Here is a 17,657-nt window from a genome sequence, read left to right on the forward strand (position 1 = left end):
GTACTGCTATGATTTAGCTGTTTCACTATGAGTTTACTTAAGAAGTGGCAGTTTCTAATTGATATGCATGCTCCATCAATTTCAGGGCACACAACAATTTGAAGATATTTTGGAAATTACATTACTTCCTTATTCATTTGTTATTATTTTCATCTTTTCTCTCACATTTTATTGAGCAATAGAGTTGATTCTGTTCAAAATGAATTCAACTGAGAGGCATCATGCAAAATGATATTCCAATGTCGTTGAGTTGCTAACAGATTAGTGATCTTGGATTTGTCCTAGACAGTTTGCTGATTTTTATTTATTTATTTTTTTGGGTTGAAGTGTTATCTAAAAATGTTATTGTTTTGACATTATTCACAATGCAATAATTATGCTTCCTTTGTCTGGGAATCCATCGAAAAAAAAAAAAAAACTTAAGGTTGAAAGTTGGACAGGATTTCTGGAATAAGGACCATGGTTTTATTGAGATTTTGTATTTGGTTTTTAGTTGCTTCATTTGTTACTTCTGATTTTTCCCCATATACATTGACTAAAACTCTATTTTAATTAAGTCTGTTCCATCTCCAATTATTCTTGTTTTTCTCATGAAATCCAGTAAACACCAGCATGATGCGGTCAAAAACAGGCTTATCTGGGGCTTCCTCAAGCTTGAATATTACTTCTGAAGGATTGCCTGTCTTGGATGCTCTGACAATTGTTACCCGGTCGCTGCATAATTGCAGAGTTTTTGGATACTATGGTGGGATTCAGAAGCTTACAGCATTGATGAAAGGTATTGTATATGCTATTATTTCTACTACATTGCTTTGAGTGTGCCGATGCTTTTTGTTTGTAATATTGTCCAGTAGTGCTAAAACTTTTGGTTTCTTTTCATCAGATTAGGGAGTGATGCACCTTTTTACAAAGAATTATACTATTCACCCTTTTAGTTCGGTTTGAGAACTACAGCTATGATCCCAGTTTGGTGATAAAGAAAAACAAGCATATTCAATTATTTTTTGCGAGCATATTTAGGGATGCATGCTCAGTAACATGTGGATTTGTAGTATTATGTTGCAATAGTTCGATTTACATGATGGATTCATTTTCCAGAATTCTACTAGGACAATTCTTTCACTACTAGTATATTTTCCCAGGATTATATGAGCATCATCTTTACTTTTACATGGTGGGTTTTATTTTTTTCAGGTGCTGTTGTCCAACTTAAAACAATAAGCAGTGCACTTTCTGCTGATGAAAGTTTATCTGACTTTGCTGTAGAGAAGACTGGACTCCTGCAACAAATTCTTGTACATGTTGTGTCAATAATACGTAGTTTCATTGATTTAGACTCAAATGTATATGGGAACGTTCAGTTGTACAGCAATATTATAGACTTTGTTCCAAGCAGTGGTGCATCTTCGCTTGACTCTTCCAGTAATTTAAAGGCCACTTCTTATGAAACTAGGCTACATTGGCATCAGAAGGCAGTTGTGTCTGTGATGGAAGCTGGTGGCCTTAATTGGTTAGTAGGTAAGGTAGGCAACTTATAGTCATTTTACACATAATTATGGCTTGGTAATACACACGGGAAACTAGTGTCAGAGACATCTGAACTTTAAAATGTATTATATTGATTGCAATACATTTTTCATTGTAAGAACAAGGTGATGGGCGAGATTGTGGTTCAAAACTCACTGGAAGCATGTCTAACTTACCATAAAAAAAGATTTTATTCATTTTTATACTGAAAACAAAAAGAAAAAGTTTGTAGATTCTAACATCCTTGGTACTTCCATAAGAAAATCACCACCACTATAGAGAAGATGTGCCTTAATTGCCATACATTCTTATACTTTGCAAGAGATTTTCTTTTGGGTTGACTTTGATATTAATATGATGAGCCCTATCTATCTCCTGTCCCATTCTCATCTTGTGGCAGATTTTTATGGCATTTGAGTTGTCATCTCTCTTGGTTTTGCATGCTACCTTTACATCCCTGCTATTGCTCATGGGTGCCTTTAGTACTCTATACCTCCTTATCCCGTGCCATAAAGATATCTTGAGAATTCTTATTCAAATTATGACTTCTAATATTTCAATAATTAATTTTAATATTGGTCCTTCTTGTTAGGTGCTTCCTCTTGTAGACTTCTGGTGTACTTAGGGGTGCCTTCACACTTTTAATGATAATTATCAAATACTTATCAAGAAAAAAAAAATTAACATTGAAAGCAAATAAATAAAACAATATTAAATAGAGTATACATTGGTGGGAGGTATGAAATGAACTGAACATGAAACCTTGTATTTCTCTGTGTTTTATTCACAAGAATTGATTTTGTTGCAGAGCTGTTGCGTGTCATCAGAAGGTTGAGCATGAAGGAACAGTGGACGGATACATCACTTCAGTATTTGACTCTCAGAGTTCTTTGTTCTGCGTTATCTGAGAATCCACGTGGTCAAAATCATTTTAAAAGCATTGGAGGACTTGAAGTTCTATTGGATGGTCTTGGAGTTCCATCAAGTAAAGCACTAACATCGAAGAATTCCTTTTGTGCTGATGAAAAAAGGTAATTTATTGCTGCCGGTGGGAGGCTTCTTGCTTTGTAAGAATTGCTTTTCTGTGATATCATCTGAATTTATTGCTAAGCTCACCAAAAACCTTACTGACAGAATCAACATTTTGTTTGAATGGGATTGTTCTATAGAATATGGTAGTTCTCTGAAGCTGGCAATGAAAGCAATTTTAGAAAATATGATCAAATCAGTGAACATGCTGAAATGGTTTTCTTCTATCTGTTTGATCAATCATATATGTATACCAGTCTCACCTTTCAATGATTTTTGTTTCGTTGCCTTAAAATATAAGTAGCTTCAGTTGGCCTGATTAACTTGACACTTGGCCTCCATTGTAATGAAGGGACTGTGCTTGATTCTGATATATTGGTTATGTGTTATGGCATATCTTTAATGTCTGCTTCAGATGATTTTTTTTTTTTTTTTTTTTTTTTTTTTTTTTTTTTTTTTCGGTTTCTACACTCCTTTGGATGTGATTTGTCCTTCACCATACTTGCATATTCCCTCTTTCTCTCTCCGGGTGTGTTTCTCTATAGTAACAATTTCCCTTCTTGGGGGTTACCTTATTGTGGAATAATTTCCGTTGTGCTCCATGGTTGAAATCTTTTCTTTTTTCTTTTTTGGTTGGGGTGGGGGATAATGATGCAAGCAGGATATATTTTACTGTTGTCTCTGTCCAGAACTGGAGGTTTGCATTTATTAAATTGGTTAGTACGGAATTGATTTACAGATTGTTTGTGTTTGAATATTAATCTTTTTTCATCAGTCTGAATAGTTCGATTGGTAGATTGTTTGAAATATTAATATTTTTGCTTTGCTAGGATATATTTTTTTTGATAGGTAATATCAATGTAATAAAAAGCGTAAGGGGTAAAACCCATGTACACAGGAAGTATACAAAAAAGCCCACAAATACAAGCTTTAAACTGAAAGAATACCACAATTCTTTCATGAGAAAAGTGTTTGGAGCACCCTTTTCTTCAACTCTATAATTCCAATTTCACGATCCTCAAAACTCTGTGCATTCCTTTCTCTCCATATGCACCACATTACACACAAATGGGCCATTCTCCAGATTTGCAGAACGGACCGCTTACCCCTTTGCTCTCTCCAACTTCCCAAGCATTCCTTCATCCTACCCGGCATCACCCACGTTACACCAAACAACTGAAAAACCATGTTCCATATCTCTAAAGCAACTTCACAATGCAATAATAAATGATCAATAGATTCACCACTCTTCTTGCACATACAACACCACTCCGTCACTATAATGTTCTTCTTACGTAGATTGTCCAACGTTAATATTTTCCCTATCACCGCTGTCCATAAGAAAAAAGCCACTCTTGGAGGAACTTTACTCTTCCAAATAATCTTCAAAAGGCCATCCGCCGGTTCTGAATTAATCTTCACCTTATAGAATGACTTCACCGTATTTTAAAATTTAGTATCCTCCTAATTTTGATTTCTGTAAATTTAAACGAACTTGTGTTAGTGAGCAATTGGATCAATCATGTCACATACCTTGCAAAATGTATATATATATATATAAGTAATAGCCAGTTTTATTGAACCTTGCAAATTGTATATAGATGAGATTATGCAGAATTTGATCATAAACTTGGTGCATGGTTGAAGATTATCTTGAATCTAAAACTTTTTTTTGATAAATTAATCCAAATATCATCAAAAGCGTAAGGCGCCTCCATTTACACAGAAAGTAAGAGAAGCCATCTAGGAAGTAGGGGCAAAAAGAGCAAGAAAATCATGATGACTAATCATTAAAGGAGAAATATAAGCAGCTGTCCAAAGATATAAAGTGTTGAAGAAAAAAGAATTCAACTCCTCCAATGTCCTTTCGTGGTTCTCAAAACACCTATAATTCATTTTCCTCCAAAGACACCACAAAAGGCACAAAGGTACCATCTTCCATACAACAGCACTTTGAGTACCGTGACAGTCCACCAACAAGCAAACAAATTGGCTACTTGTCGAGGCATAACCCAAGACAACCCGAAACATTTGAAAAAGACATTCCAAATGGCACAAGTAACCTCACAATGGCACAAGTAACCTCACAATGAAGAAGATGGTTCATAGACTCCCATTCTTTTTGCACATAACACATCAATCAACCACAATGACGTACTGCTTCTGAAGATTGTCTATGGTAAGGATCTTCCCTAGGGCCGTTGACCATACAAAAAAGGCCACCCTCAATGGAACCTTAGTCCTCCAAACACTTTTCCAAGGGAAATGGAAACCATCATGACAACCCATGATTCTGTAGTAGGATTTAACACCAAACAACCCTCTTTTGGAAGGGATCCACCACAACCTATCTTCCCCTTCTTGTCTCATTCTTACTAAATACAACAACATGTAGAACGAGGCAAAGACATCCATCTCCCAATCTTGAGCTGCTCTAGCAAAGCTCACGTTCCACTGAATGACACCTACAGAAATTTCCTTGTGAGCCTCAATAGGAGCATCCTTTGCGCGAGCAATACCAAATAACACTGGAATGGCTTCTTTAAAGGCCGTATCTACACACCACATATCATGCCAAAACCTAACCTTGGAACCATTACCCACTTCAAATATGGTGGGTCCAAATTTAGAAGTGGAGGGAATTAGATGGGTTTTCTTTGTTTTACCATCATCTTTCCAAGAAGGAAAGTTTTGCTTTCTTCTGCAGTGCGAGACTTGTGGGCTTAATTTATTTGACTTGAATTATGAGTTATCTGAGCAGTTTCTAGTGTTTTGATACCAACTTAGAAAGCATGAAATTAGTTATCTTAGAAGTTGCGCAGCAATTGTGTTATAGCAAGAGTTGTTGATAGCAAGCTATTGGATATTCAGTGGCATATGCCACTTAAACTTATCAAAAAAAAAAGAAGAAGAAGCAAGCTATTGGATATTAAATTTCCTGATTTCTTTTCTCATTCTAAGATGTAATACTAGTGATTTTTATTTTAAGGATATATATATATATATATATATATATATATACATGCTTCTTTTTTAGATGGAGATTTTGGATGGTTTTTTGTTGCACTCTCTTTCTTGCACATTCTAATATATTGGTTCAAATGTTCATTGCAGAGATGAAAACCCATTGCTAGAAATTTTCCAACTCCATGTTCTTTCTCTGGAAGTTCTAAGAGAGGCAGTGTATCCTTATATGGTGTAATCTTGGTTATTTCAAAGCTGACATACTTGTTTATTTTCAGTAGAATTTGAATGCAGTAAAGAGTTTATTTCATAATGAAACCTGGGAACTTTGGATTTCTATAGTTAAAAAAACTTGGGTTTCTTTTATTGGATTCACATTAGTGCCCACTTAATTTCTGAAACATCTTAAATGCATCAAGTCCCTGTGCTCCTCAAGTTACTAGTTTGGATGCCCAAGTAATAAAATGCAGCATCGGCTTTGTTTGGGCCCCTCAAGTCCTATTTTTTCAGAAGTAGAGATTTTCTGAATATGTCCCAAACTCGTCATTTGTGTAACTCATTCTGTAATACTGTTAGTGATTTCCTTAACAAGTATCCAGCTTTGGGAATTTGAACAACTTGCAGTTTCTGTGTGAAAATGGAAGAGTTCATAAATTTGCAAATAGTTTCTGTTCACCTGCTTTCATGCTTCAAGAGTACAAACAGCAGAGCAAGGATTCATCTGGGTGGCATGATATTCAAATGCCCTTTATTGATTTTAACAGTGAGAATCATATGAAAACTTATACAGCAGAGCATTTTGTTCCTCTTTCCACCAGTGCTTCTTATTCCCAACTTTGGAATGATTATATTACTAAGTTGGTTGGAGTTCTTTGTTCTTTCCTTCTTGCTCCGGAAGAGACCAGATCTCTTAATCTCCACTTGTCCACTGGTCGAGTTGCCATGCCAATTTCTTCAGTATATGGTGAACTTTCAATTAAATGGGTCATGAGGGTTCTTCTTACAGCGTTCCCTTGCATTAAGGCTTGTTCGAATCAGAATGAGTTGCCAAACCATTTAAGGTGAAGATTAACAGTTTTCTACAGTAATTCAATTCTATTTTTGTGGAAAAATCTATTTCACTATTGATAAGTATTCTGCAAGCTGTGTGTCAACATGATATTTAGTTTAGGATCCATGTCTAATGGAACTCATATTTTCCCGCTTTTTTGCTTGTCTATTATCTACTGCAGGGTCTTTGTCAATACTCTGCAGCACTATGTACTAAATACGTTTAGGAAGGTTCTTGTTTCATCACCTGTATTGCTTGAAGTATTTAGGGAAGAGGGAATATGGGACCTTATCTTCTCAGAGAACTTTTTCTATTTTGGACCAGCTTTGGAGGAGCTTTCTGCAGAGTGTTACACATACAATGAAGGGTCTCCGAGGAAGCCTGAGATATATGCTACTTCCAGTAGCACTAACAGCCAAGTAAAATCTAGTGGGGTTGAAATTCTGCAAATGGAAGTAATTTCATTCATAGAATATGTTGCAACTTCTGATGGCAGTGCACATAATTTGGTAGGTGCTTCTTTAGTTTTGAACCTTTGTATTGCATACTTCTCTTCATTAAGCGAATATGTTTTGTCTGATGTAACTGGGACATGGATTCAGATTGTAGTGTCTGTTCCAAATACATGGTTTATTAATCGGTCAAGACCACATTTAAATGTGATATATGGATAGAAACATAGACTATAGGCTGTGATATGGGTACCAGGCGTACATGCAGGCAGAGAGAGGTAGTCAGAAATGTCTAGTTGTGTTGCTTCCTCGAAAGGAGGGTTAGATGGTACAACCTCTTGCTCAATATCATTGTTGAATCAAGTGTTTTTCTTGGTTTACTTGGTAGTTGCTTTGCGTCATGTTATTCTTGGATGCAATGTTTCTTGCCACCTAGCATCTACATGCATATTGCCTGGTGCAATTTTTGTCTCCTTAAAATTTCTGTGTATTTATTTTAGGATGGGATATTGAAGAACTGCCTTGCATTTATTGGATTGGGAATTCCCAATTTTAAATCTGCCGTGCTTTATGATACCACTTAAACTTTCTGTATACTTTGAAGAGGATCAGAAGATGCAATGGAAAGTTTTGATGATCAGTAAATGGACCATTTGAGTTGTTTTGGACGATACTTTGTTTTCATTCATAACTTCACAATTTACGGTATCTTATGTAATGTACCATGGGTGTTCATTTGAGATTACTTTTTTGTGTTTATTTCTGTATGCATATGTGTGCAGCATAGTCTCTGTATAAGATACGGACATGAAACAGTTGGTCAAAGTTTTTGTTATGTGATTCTCGTTAGTGCTTTCCTGGTAGGAATTTTGCTTACCTTTTATTTTCCCTCCTTCCCATCTTCCCTTTCATGCTATCGCAGCCTGAATTGTCTACGTTGTTAGATGCGCTCGAACAATCTGCTTGTAATCCCGAGATCGCTAGTGTTCTTGTCAAGAGTCTGGTACGCATATTACAGCTTTCAGCTGAGAAGACTATTGCTTCTTTTAAGATGCTTAATGCAGTTCCTCGGGTGCTTAAAGTTGCTTGCATTCAAGCCCAAGAATCTAGAAGGTTTGGAAATATAAGTCCTTCTGTTGAGAGTAATTATGCAGAAGCGGTTCAAACTCTATGTTATCAGAAATCTGATCCACATGAGATAGCCCAAAGTTGGATCAAATGTATGAATACATCCATGGAGCTCTTCAAGGAATTTCTCTCAATAGCTGATGATGGAAGAAGTTTGGTTTTGCATAGTTCTGCATGTATTGATTATTTGTTTGATTTATTCTGGGAAGAAGGTTTGAGAAGCCGTGTGCTTAAGCATATACTTGAGCTCATGAAGGTATTCATTTGAGATTGTATTATTATGGTTTCCTTATTGCTATACTGTTTGGGGCAATTGAGCTTATCTTTTTTATTCCTTTCATATTTTATTACCTCCTCAGATTGTTTCATTCAGTGAGGAAGATCAAAGAGCAAAGCTGCAGTTATGTTCCAAATATCTAGAAACTTTTACTCAAATAAAGGAACGGGAAAAGAAATTCACAGAACTTTCTATTGATTTATTAGTTGGGATGAGAGATATGCTCATGACTGATCCAGTGGTATGTCAATTTTTTGCTTACTTTTGATATGGTAATATATTAATATGCATGCGTGACACACACACACACACACACACATATATATATATATGTTGTTTTCATGTTCTGATGCCTTATATATATATATGTATATATGTTGTTTTCATGTTCTGATGTCTCACAAATTTGTGTTACTTCAGTACTATCAGGCTTTGTTCCGTGATGGAGAGTGCTTTTTGCATGTGGTTTCTTTACTGAATGGTAACCTTGATGAAGCAAATGCGGAAGATTTGGTTTTGAATGTCCTTCAAACTCTGACCTGTCTGCTTGCGAATAACGATGCCTCGAAGGTAATCCTCTTTTTTTCTTTGTCTGTTCTGTCTTTCTTGTCATTCTTTGTAATATGGGCTGAATGCTTCCTTTTTATTCGTATTTTTGTCCAAATAACTTATTGGCTATGTTTGCCAATGGTCTTAAAAAATGAAGTGGCCTGGAACTATAGCATATTTGATTAATGTGAGAAAAAAAAAGTAAGAATGTTTTGTATGAAAAAGTGAAAAAAAATTGTTTTGTAGTGATTTTTTTACTTGAATAGTAATAAAAAGTAATTGATGTGATGTAAAAAGTATAAGACCTTTTTTAGGGCCATTGGCAAACTTAGCCATTGAGTTCATTATCCACCATATGGTTTATAATCTTAATTGCTTTTTTTGAATTGTCTGGGAACACTGGAGACTATGTCAAGAATTTAGCTCTCCCATATGTATGCACATTATGAGTTCTATTAGTTATGTATTTACACATAGAGGCCAGTTATGACTCAGAAGTTATATTTGTGGTTACTTCTATGTCAAATGGCTAATGAGGAGGAATTCGTTATGAAAAATTAACGGTATTTATGAGTCCTTAATTATTGAGTGGCTGAGAAATGGCATGGCCATAAAAATGAAAGTAGCAGAATGAAAATGTTGAGATGGATAGCAGGCTAGAATGTAGATGATCGGATTAAAAGGGCCAAATTGAACTTGGGTGTGTTGAGTTACTCAACTCAATTCTAATCTGCAATATTACTAAGTAGTATTTCAGGACAGTGATTATACTACTGCTATTAAGATAATTGAGAATATATATGTACTTATATTGTGAAGGGAATTTCTTCAACATGATCTAAATGTGCTTGTACAGAAACGAGAGTAATAGGCCTAGAGGCCAACACTCTTATGTTCTTCGACAGGGTTAGCAGGAATGGGTAAGACGTATTGTTACTGAGGACATTTGTGGGGAAGTTGGATTAGATGGCTTGTATACGCAAAGTAGAGTAACAGCTGCAGTATCAGGAAGCGAGCTGGTTCAATTTAATCGATGTTTTGGCCCTTGGCTTCTCTTGAAGTGAAATGCATTGTCTAGATGATTTTTAGTTATTTGGTTTAGTTGAGTTGTTACGAACTTTTGCTATTTCAAAGCTTATGGGAATTTTCTTTCTTGATTACAAAAATGTCGAAATGCTTGATAATATAATGTTTCCCAAGCTAAGCATTAAATGTTAGGTGCATTGGGATCCACTCACACTTTCAAAGGCAAACAAGTCTTACTTAATCAGTGATAATATAACTTCAACAAGCTTTTTGGATTTCCTCTAGAAATTTTTAGCCCTTTGAGACTCGTATTATGATTTATTCTCTGTTATTGCAGTGTGTTTTTAGATATTTCTATGTATTCTGGTTGAGATCTTGTAAGGCATTAAAGGTGAGACTCAAGCCTAAAGGCTTATCATTAATCATATAGAGGTTTGCCTTGGTTGGTAATATTGGAAACCTTTGAGGTATTTTGGGCAACTTCTCTCTCCTTTCTCATCGGGGAATAGCTTGGAGTTCTCTTGTTAAGAACTTCCTTTTTCTCTTGTTATTGTATTCCTCCATTTTTTTTAAATTTTTTTTTAGTCTTATAGGTGGTTTTATTTTTAATTGTTTTTGTTGTTGACTTGAGCAACTGTTGCTATGGTGGTGCATAGCGGCACTATTAGTAATGAAAATGATGGTGGTGGTAGTATTTGTCTTTGGTGGGATAGGCCAGTTTTTAGTGGTGATACTCGTAGTTAGTTGACACTATTGTTTATCTAGATGACTTTGTGGTTGTATTATCCTTTCATTTTCATTTCTATCAATATCTAAGTAATTATACATGATTTAATATGTTTTTGCAGGCTGCATTTAGAGCTCTTGCTGGAAAGGGTTACCAGACATTGCAAAGTTTGCTGTTGGACTTTTGCCAATGGCATCCTAGCGAGGGGCTTTTGAATGCGCTGCTTGATATGCTTGTTGATGGAAAGTTTGATATAAAATCAAGCCCAGTTATAAAGGTGATTTGATGGTCCAAACCTTCTCCAAGTTTCTGAACATTGGAAAAAAAAAAAAAAAAAAAAAAAAAAGTTTCTGAACATTTTTAAGTTCTTGTTATCTGTTTATGCTCGCAGGTTACTCAGTTTTCTGTTGATGATTTTACATTTATGCTCTCAGTTTGAGGCATGCAATTCAATCTGACTCATATATCTCACATATATATATTTTTTTGTCCTTGACTCAGAATGAAGATGTCATCATACTCTATCTATGTGTTCTGCAGAAGGTTTGTGGTTTGTTACCTTTTTGTTGCTCTTTTCTTGTTCATCCTCATTTCCTTGATTTTTGATTTATATATTTGTGAAATTATAAATGTCATTTGCCTCTTTTCATTCTATATTAAAATACAATTTTGTGTCATACTTGCTTTTTTGTGATTGGGCAGAGCAGTGAGTCATTGCGGCATCATGGACTCAATTTGTTTCATCAGCTGCTTAGAGATTCCATTTCTAATCGAGCATCATGTGTCAGAGCAGGAATGCTAAACTTTCTTCTTGATTGGTTTTCCCAAGAAAATAATGATGGTGTCATCTTGAAAATTGCTCAGTTAATTCAAGTCATTGGTGGGCATAGCATATCTGGGAAGGAAATTCGCAAAATCTTTGCCCTCCTCCGAAGTGAGAAAGTTGGGAGTCGGCAACAGTACAGCTCACTATTGTTGACCACTGTTTCGTCAATGCTAAATGAAAAGGGACCAACTGCCTTTTTTGATCTCAATGGGAATAATTCTGTAAGCACTTATGCAATCGTTAAAAGCAAATTTAAAGAACAATCACTTCCAGCTTAAATCCATGTGAAGTTTATCATACCAAAGTTTCTGGAGCTTGTCATTTTGCGCTGTTTGCATGATAATAGAAAAATGCAGATAAAACCTGCTATAATGAAGAATTATAATCATTGTTCGATGTAATTCTAGAGTCTTATTCTATATGATATTTGACGTGCTTTTCATGTCATGGCCATAGAAGTTCTGAATGTGTAGTAGTTCACATCTTAAACATGAAGAAATATACTTGATTGAGCTTTTCTGATCCCATAAGGCTTCTGGAGCTTGCTTGTGGATGTGGCATTTTCGTGAAGCGTTTTGATAACTAAGAAGTATGCACTGGCCTGTATAGTGTTTGAAATAAGGGATAGGTCCACTCTCAACACTGGGCTATCTATTGAATATCAACTTGCAGAATTTGTTATGTTGCGACAGTGATGCTTCTATTTTCGAAAATGGATGCTCTTTTTTACAGCAACCATTTGATTTTTATAAGATTCATTTTTCCAGAGATCTTCACCATGTAGGAGAGGATTCCAGATGAGGGTTGTTTCTTGTTCATTAATTAGTTTTGTATGTCTTGGATTAAGTGCTAGTTTTTATTTCTGTTGGTTATTTAGAATTATTGTCTTGAAGGAAATTTTGGGTGCAAAGTGAGAATATTTATGGAATCATTCTGCTCGAAGTTCTTTACTCTGCTTGAAATCCTAAGTAATGTTTGCTGGGAATGGCTTAACCTATTTTGTGCTGGCATTTTAGGCTATATCTGATTTTTTTTTTTAAATATATATTTTTTTCTTTTGCATCTTGTAGGGGATTGTAATTAAAACGCCTGTGCAGTGGCCTCTCAATAAGGGGTTTTCCTTTTCATGTTGGCTTAGGGTAGAGAACTTCCCACGAAGTGGAACAATGGGTCTTTTCAGTTTTCTCACTGAAAATGGGAAGGGGTGCTTGGCTGTGGTTGCAAAGGACAAGCTTATTTACGAGGTAAAAGATATGTATACAGTTAGGAAATTCTTTGGTGCTTAATTTGTGTTCTATCTGAAAGTGAGTTTCATTAATAGAATCTGATTGCAAATATTGTTCAAATTTGGCTTGTTGAATTCTGAATTGCCTTGGCCTTTATGTAATTTTGCATTGTTAAGCTTGCTGCCAATATCATGCTATCAGTGACAAGTTTTTCCTGCCTTTTGCAGTCATTAAATCTGAAGCGACAATGTGTCCAGCTACCTTCTAATCTAGTCAGAAAGAAATGGCATTTTCTTTGCATAACACATAGCATTGGAAGAGCTTTTTCTGGGGGTAGCTTATTGAGGTGTTACGTGGATGGTGATCTTATTTCATCTGAAAGATGCAGGTTCTAGGCCATCTCTATCCTTATTCCATATTATTTCGTTTCATCTTAGAAAAAAAAAAAGTTCTAAGATTTTTTTCCCCACAAAAATGAGAATTTTCCCGAACTGTAATGCTTTCTTGTTTCAGATATGCAAAAGTTAACGAGTCATTGACAAATTGCACAATTGGCGCAAAAATTAATGTGCCTATACTTGAAGATCCCACTTTGGAATCCCTCAAAGATTCAGTTCCCTTTCTTGGCCAAATTGGTCCTGTTTATTTGTTTAGTGACATAATTTCTTCTGAGCAAGTTCAGGGCATCTATTCCCTTGGACCAAGCTATATGTATTCGTTCCTTGAGAGCGAAGCGGCACCTTTTTATGATCACCTTCTGCCTAGTGGAATTCTTAATGCTAAGGATGGTCTTGCATCCAAAATTATCTTTGGACTCAATGCACAGGTTTGCTCTCTTATACGTAAGAATTATTATCTCTAAGATCACCATTTTGCCTGGGTATGAACTCTAAGATGTTCTTCTCCTCTTTCAGGCAAGTGATGGCAAGGCATTGTTTAATGTTTCTCCAGTGTTGGATCATGCATTGGATAAGAACTCATTTAAAGCTACTGTGATGGTTGGTACACAATTATGTTCGAGACGCTTACTGCAACAGATAATTTACTGTGTGGGGGGTGTATCTGTATTTTTTCCTCTAATCACCCAGTCTGTTAGATATGGGAATGAAGAAAATGCACATTTTGAGTTTACATTGCTTACACCTGTCACGAAAGAGCGTCTGACTGCTGAAGTTATTGAGCTAGTTGCTTCTGTCCTAGATGAGAATTTAGCAAATCAACAACAGATGCATCTTCTTTCTGGATTTTCAATCCTTGGATTCTTGTTGCAATCGATTCCTCCACAGCAACTTAATTTGGAAACTCTTTCAGCTTTGAAACATCTCCTCAATGTTGTTGCAAACTGCGGTATATTTTAAACTTTTCCTCAGTTTCTATTTAGTCAGCTTCACATTCATGTGCTGATTGTCTTTTCTGTTGGTTTTGCTCATTGCACTCCTAAAAGTTTTTCTTATATGTATCTATGTTTTCTCATTCCCTTCAGGCTTAGCAGAGCTGCTTGTCAAAGATGCTATATCTAGCATATTTCTTAATCCTCTAATCTGGCTCTACACGGCTTACAAGGTTCAGCGTGAACTGTACATGTTTCTTATCCAGCAATTTGATAATGATCCAAGATTGCTTAAGAGTTTATGTCGACTACCACGTGTTCTTGATATAATACGGCAGTTTTACTGGGATAATGCAAAATCTCGATTTGCTGTTGGCAGCAAGCTTATTCTGCGTCCTACCACAGAAGAAGTTATTGGAGAGAGACCTAATCAAGAAGAAATACGAAAAATTCGCCTTGTCTTATTAAGTCTTGGCGAAATGAGCCTCAGGTGTAGTTTCTTTATCAGAAGAGTGGGATTTGAGTCCCCTAATACATACTTGCAGTCATCTTTTCCTTGTCAGATGTAGCAAGATCATTTTCATCTTTTTCAAGTTTTCATTTAAAGAAGTCCTGGGTGATATGCAGGCAGATTATTGCAGCAGCAGATATAAAAGCTCTCATAGCTTTTTTTGAGACAAGCCAGGATATGACATGTATTGAGGATGTGTTACATATGGTTATTCGTGCTGTTTCTCAGAAGCCACTGCTTTCGTCTTTCCTTGAACAAGTCAATATGATTGGTGGCTGTCACATTTTTGTCAATCTTCTTGAGAGGTGAGTCCTCAATGCTACAAATACAATGATAGATGAAGTGATGGACTTTGACACTGGAGCCATAACCAGCTTTGGTACATTGCTTAGAGTTGGATTTATTTTCCAGTTTCAGTAATGTCTCCACCCCTTTGTTGGACATGTTTGCTTGAGATTGGAATTGTCATCAATATATAAACTATGCCAATTCTCTTCCTCTCAATTCAGATAACTTAATATAGACAGATTCAAAAAAATTTAAATGGCATGCCAAGCCTTGGATGCAATAAAATGTAACAATGCTTGCCTGTTGAATGGGTGCAACACAATGAAGTGGGCAAAAAGATTGGCAATGGCTTTAGGGTCTAGGGAATGAATTTGGAAGCTGAGTATGCCTGGAGATATCTGTAGTGGAGCAATATAGCCATTTAGGCTGCCAATTTACAGCAGCCTTGTTCATAATTAATACTATAACCTAACAGCCTCTAACATGTAATACTTATTTTGAGGTATCAACTCTGTTCTGTGATTTATATTCCAATCATATCTGGTATTTATTAGTAAATATTAACTACAGCATTTTCTTAATAATTTAAAATACAGAATCTTTGTTTGTATATTTCATACCTGTTATGAGCTTGTATTAGGCACTAAATGATAGGACTATGGCATGCCTTCGTTAAATGCGTGGATATCATCTTCAGATATAGTAACATAGCATTTGTTTAAATTTGTCGAGTGTACAAATTAGTACATTTAGAGAGGCTTCCTTAGTTGATATGTTGATGGGCGGCTATTGTGAAAACAATTTTATGTTCTCATGCTCGAGTAAGAAAGAGTGGCAGCAGTTTGTGAGATACATTGTGGGTAGTGGATTTAAAGTTACGATTGATGTTATCTTTTGGAAGACAAACCCAAATCTATTGTCTGTATATTGTCTAGGACCCACACGCTTCCAATTGAGCAGCATCAGCCTGTTCTCTCCCCAAGGAAAATTCAGAAAGTTTGTTTCCTATAAATGTGTATTATTCCACCATGGTCTAACAAAATGTATATAATTGCAAATATTATTCTAATTCTGAAATTTAATACATTAATTATACTGTTGTTGCAAATAACCAATTATGAATGGCCAGGGCATGGACGACTTTCATGTTTCTTTCAAGCTTTAGAATAGATGTAATTATTATTTTCTATTTTATTTTATTATCGTTGTTGTAATTAATTTGCAATTTGCGTTTCACGTCTCTTGTGAATACTTCTTTTAAATAATGTGAAGTCTGGCTGGAGGCTGCAAAAGCAAGTTTTTGAAATCATGATGCAGGATATTGCTTGATTCTCATATCGTTTAACTTCTGATTTGTCATTAACAGGGACTCTGAGTCTATCAGATTGCTTAGCTTGCAATTCCTAGGAAGACTTTTGGTTGGTCTCCCATCTGAGAAAAAGGGACCAAGGTTCTTCAATCTATCTGTTGGAAGATCCAGAGCACTTCCAGAAAACCATAGGAATATCAGTTTGAGGATGCAACCAATTTTCTCTGCCATAGCTGATAGGTTGTTCAGGTTTCCGCAGACAGATAATTTGTGTGCCACCTTGTTTGATGTCCTTCTTGGGGGTGCTAGTCCCAAACAGGTAATTGCAACATTATAGTGAAATCACTGTTATTCTACATGTATTGTTTCTTGTTCGTATCTGTTCTTTGATTAAAAAATACATCTATTTTGGGAACGGCAAAGGGGTACAGGCCTCATTCTATGCAGGCAACATGTTTTTTTCTAGTTACTAAATGCTATGGACTTTAACTTTGATATAGAACTTTTTTTACAGGTGTTACAGAAGCAGAACCAGGTTGACAGGCAGAGAAGCAAGGGACATAACTCTCATTTTTTCCTTCCTCAAATATTGGTTCTCATTTTCAGATTCCTGTCGTGCTGTGAGGATGTGTCTGCAAGAATGAAAATATTCAGAGATCTACTTGATCTTCTTGATTCAAACCCTTCAAATATTGAAGCTTTTATGGTATTAGTTCAATAAATCTTTTGTGCAGCTATATGCTTAAGTTAATGCTTAAAAGTACTGTCTAAGTAGTCAAATGATTTAAACAGGAATATGGGTGGAATGCTTGGTTAATGGCTTCTGTGCAGCTTGATGTACTAAAAGACTACAAAGTTGAGTCACGAAATCAGTGTGACAATCAGATAAACGAGCAACACCTGGTCAGGAACCTGTTTTGTGTTGTTCTTTGTTACTATATGCATTCTGTAAAAGGTGGCTGGCAACATTTAGAAGAGACTGTGAATTTCCTAGTTGCACACTTTGAGCAGGTTTGTTGGAATCTTCACCATGCCTTTAATATCATGCTTAGTTTAGTCTGTAGCTCTTATTATGATTTCATATTACACAAAAATGATGGGTTTGGTTGAATGTTTTTTCTTCACAGGGAGGTGCCTCTTATCAATACTTGCTTCGTGATGTATATGATGATCTAATACGGGGGCTGATGGACTTGTCTTCTGAGGAGAATATCTTTGTTTCTCAACCATGTCGGGATAATACATTATACCTACTAAGACTGGTTGATGAGATGCTTATCTCTGAAATAGAGCATAAACTTCCGGTATATAGCTTTCAAGACTTTACTACTGGATTATTGCTGTACGAACTTTTATTGTCATTGTTGAATCATATTATTTGCAACTAATTTTTGCGTAGACTGAACCTTTTGATTTTGCCTCCCTCTCCTTCCCCCC

The 17,657-nt window shown here is 35.8% G+C and overlaps 1 protein-coding gene across 2 annotated transcripts in view; it reads left to right on the forward strand.

Moving 5' to 3' along the window:
* The window catches only part of LOC132190283 (binding protein), a 42,969-nt gene that overhangs the window by 4,065 nt on the left and 21,247 nt on the right, over positions 1–17,657 (forward strand). For both annotated transcript variants that reach the window (XM_059605225.2, XM_059605223.2), the window contains exons 5-26: positions 602–778; positions 1,195–1,518; positions 2,336–2,558; positions 5,671–5,739; positions 6,120–6,581; positions 6,753–7,080; positions 7,946–8,407; positions 8,511–8,669; positions 8,849–8,998; positions 10,852–11,007; positions 11,232–11,273; positions 11,433–11,777; positions 12,627–12,800; positions 13,010–13,170; positions 13,296–13,608; positions 13,697–14,129; positions 14,266–14,602; positions 14,740–14,928; positions 16,278–16,539; positions 16,735–16,926; positions 17,013–17,231; positions 17,348–17,524. In XM_059605225.2, the coding sequence (XP_059461208.2) occupies positions 602–778; positions 1,195–1,518; positions 2,336–2,558; positions 5,671–5,739; positions 6,120–6,581; positions 6,753–7,080; positions 7,946–8,407; positions 8,511–8,669; positions 8,849–8,998; positions 10,852–11,007; positions 11,232–11,273; positions 11,433–11,777; positions 12,627–12,800; positions 13,010–13,170; positions 13,296–13,608; positions 13,697–14,129; positions 14,266–14,602; positions 14,740–14,928; positions 16,278–16,539; positions 16,735–16,926; positions 17,013–17,231; positions 17,348–17,524 (5,354 nt within the window). The remainder of the gene's footprint in view (positions 1–601; positions 779–1,194; positions 1,519–2,335; positions 2,559–5,670; positions 5,740–6,119; positions 6,582–6,752; positions 7,081–7,945; positions 8,408–8,510; positions 8,670–8,848; positions 8,999–10,851; positions 11,008–11,231; positions 11,274–11,432; positions 11,778–12,626; positions 12,801–13,009; positions 13,171–13,295; positions 13,609–13,696; positions 14,130–14,265; positions 14,603–14,739; positions 14,929–16,277; positions 16,540–16,734; positions 16,927–17,012; positions 17,232–17,347; positions 17,525–17,657) is intronic.

The sequence above is a fragment of the Corylus avellana genome, chromosome 9 (assembly GCF_965113065.1).
Source record: "Corylus avellana chromosome 9, dhCorAvel1.hap1.2, whole genome shotgun sequence".
NCBI lineage: Eukaryota > Viridiplantae > Streptophyta > Magnoliopsida > Fagales > Betulaceae > Corylus > Corylus avellana.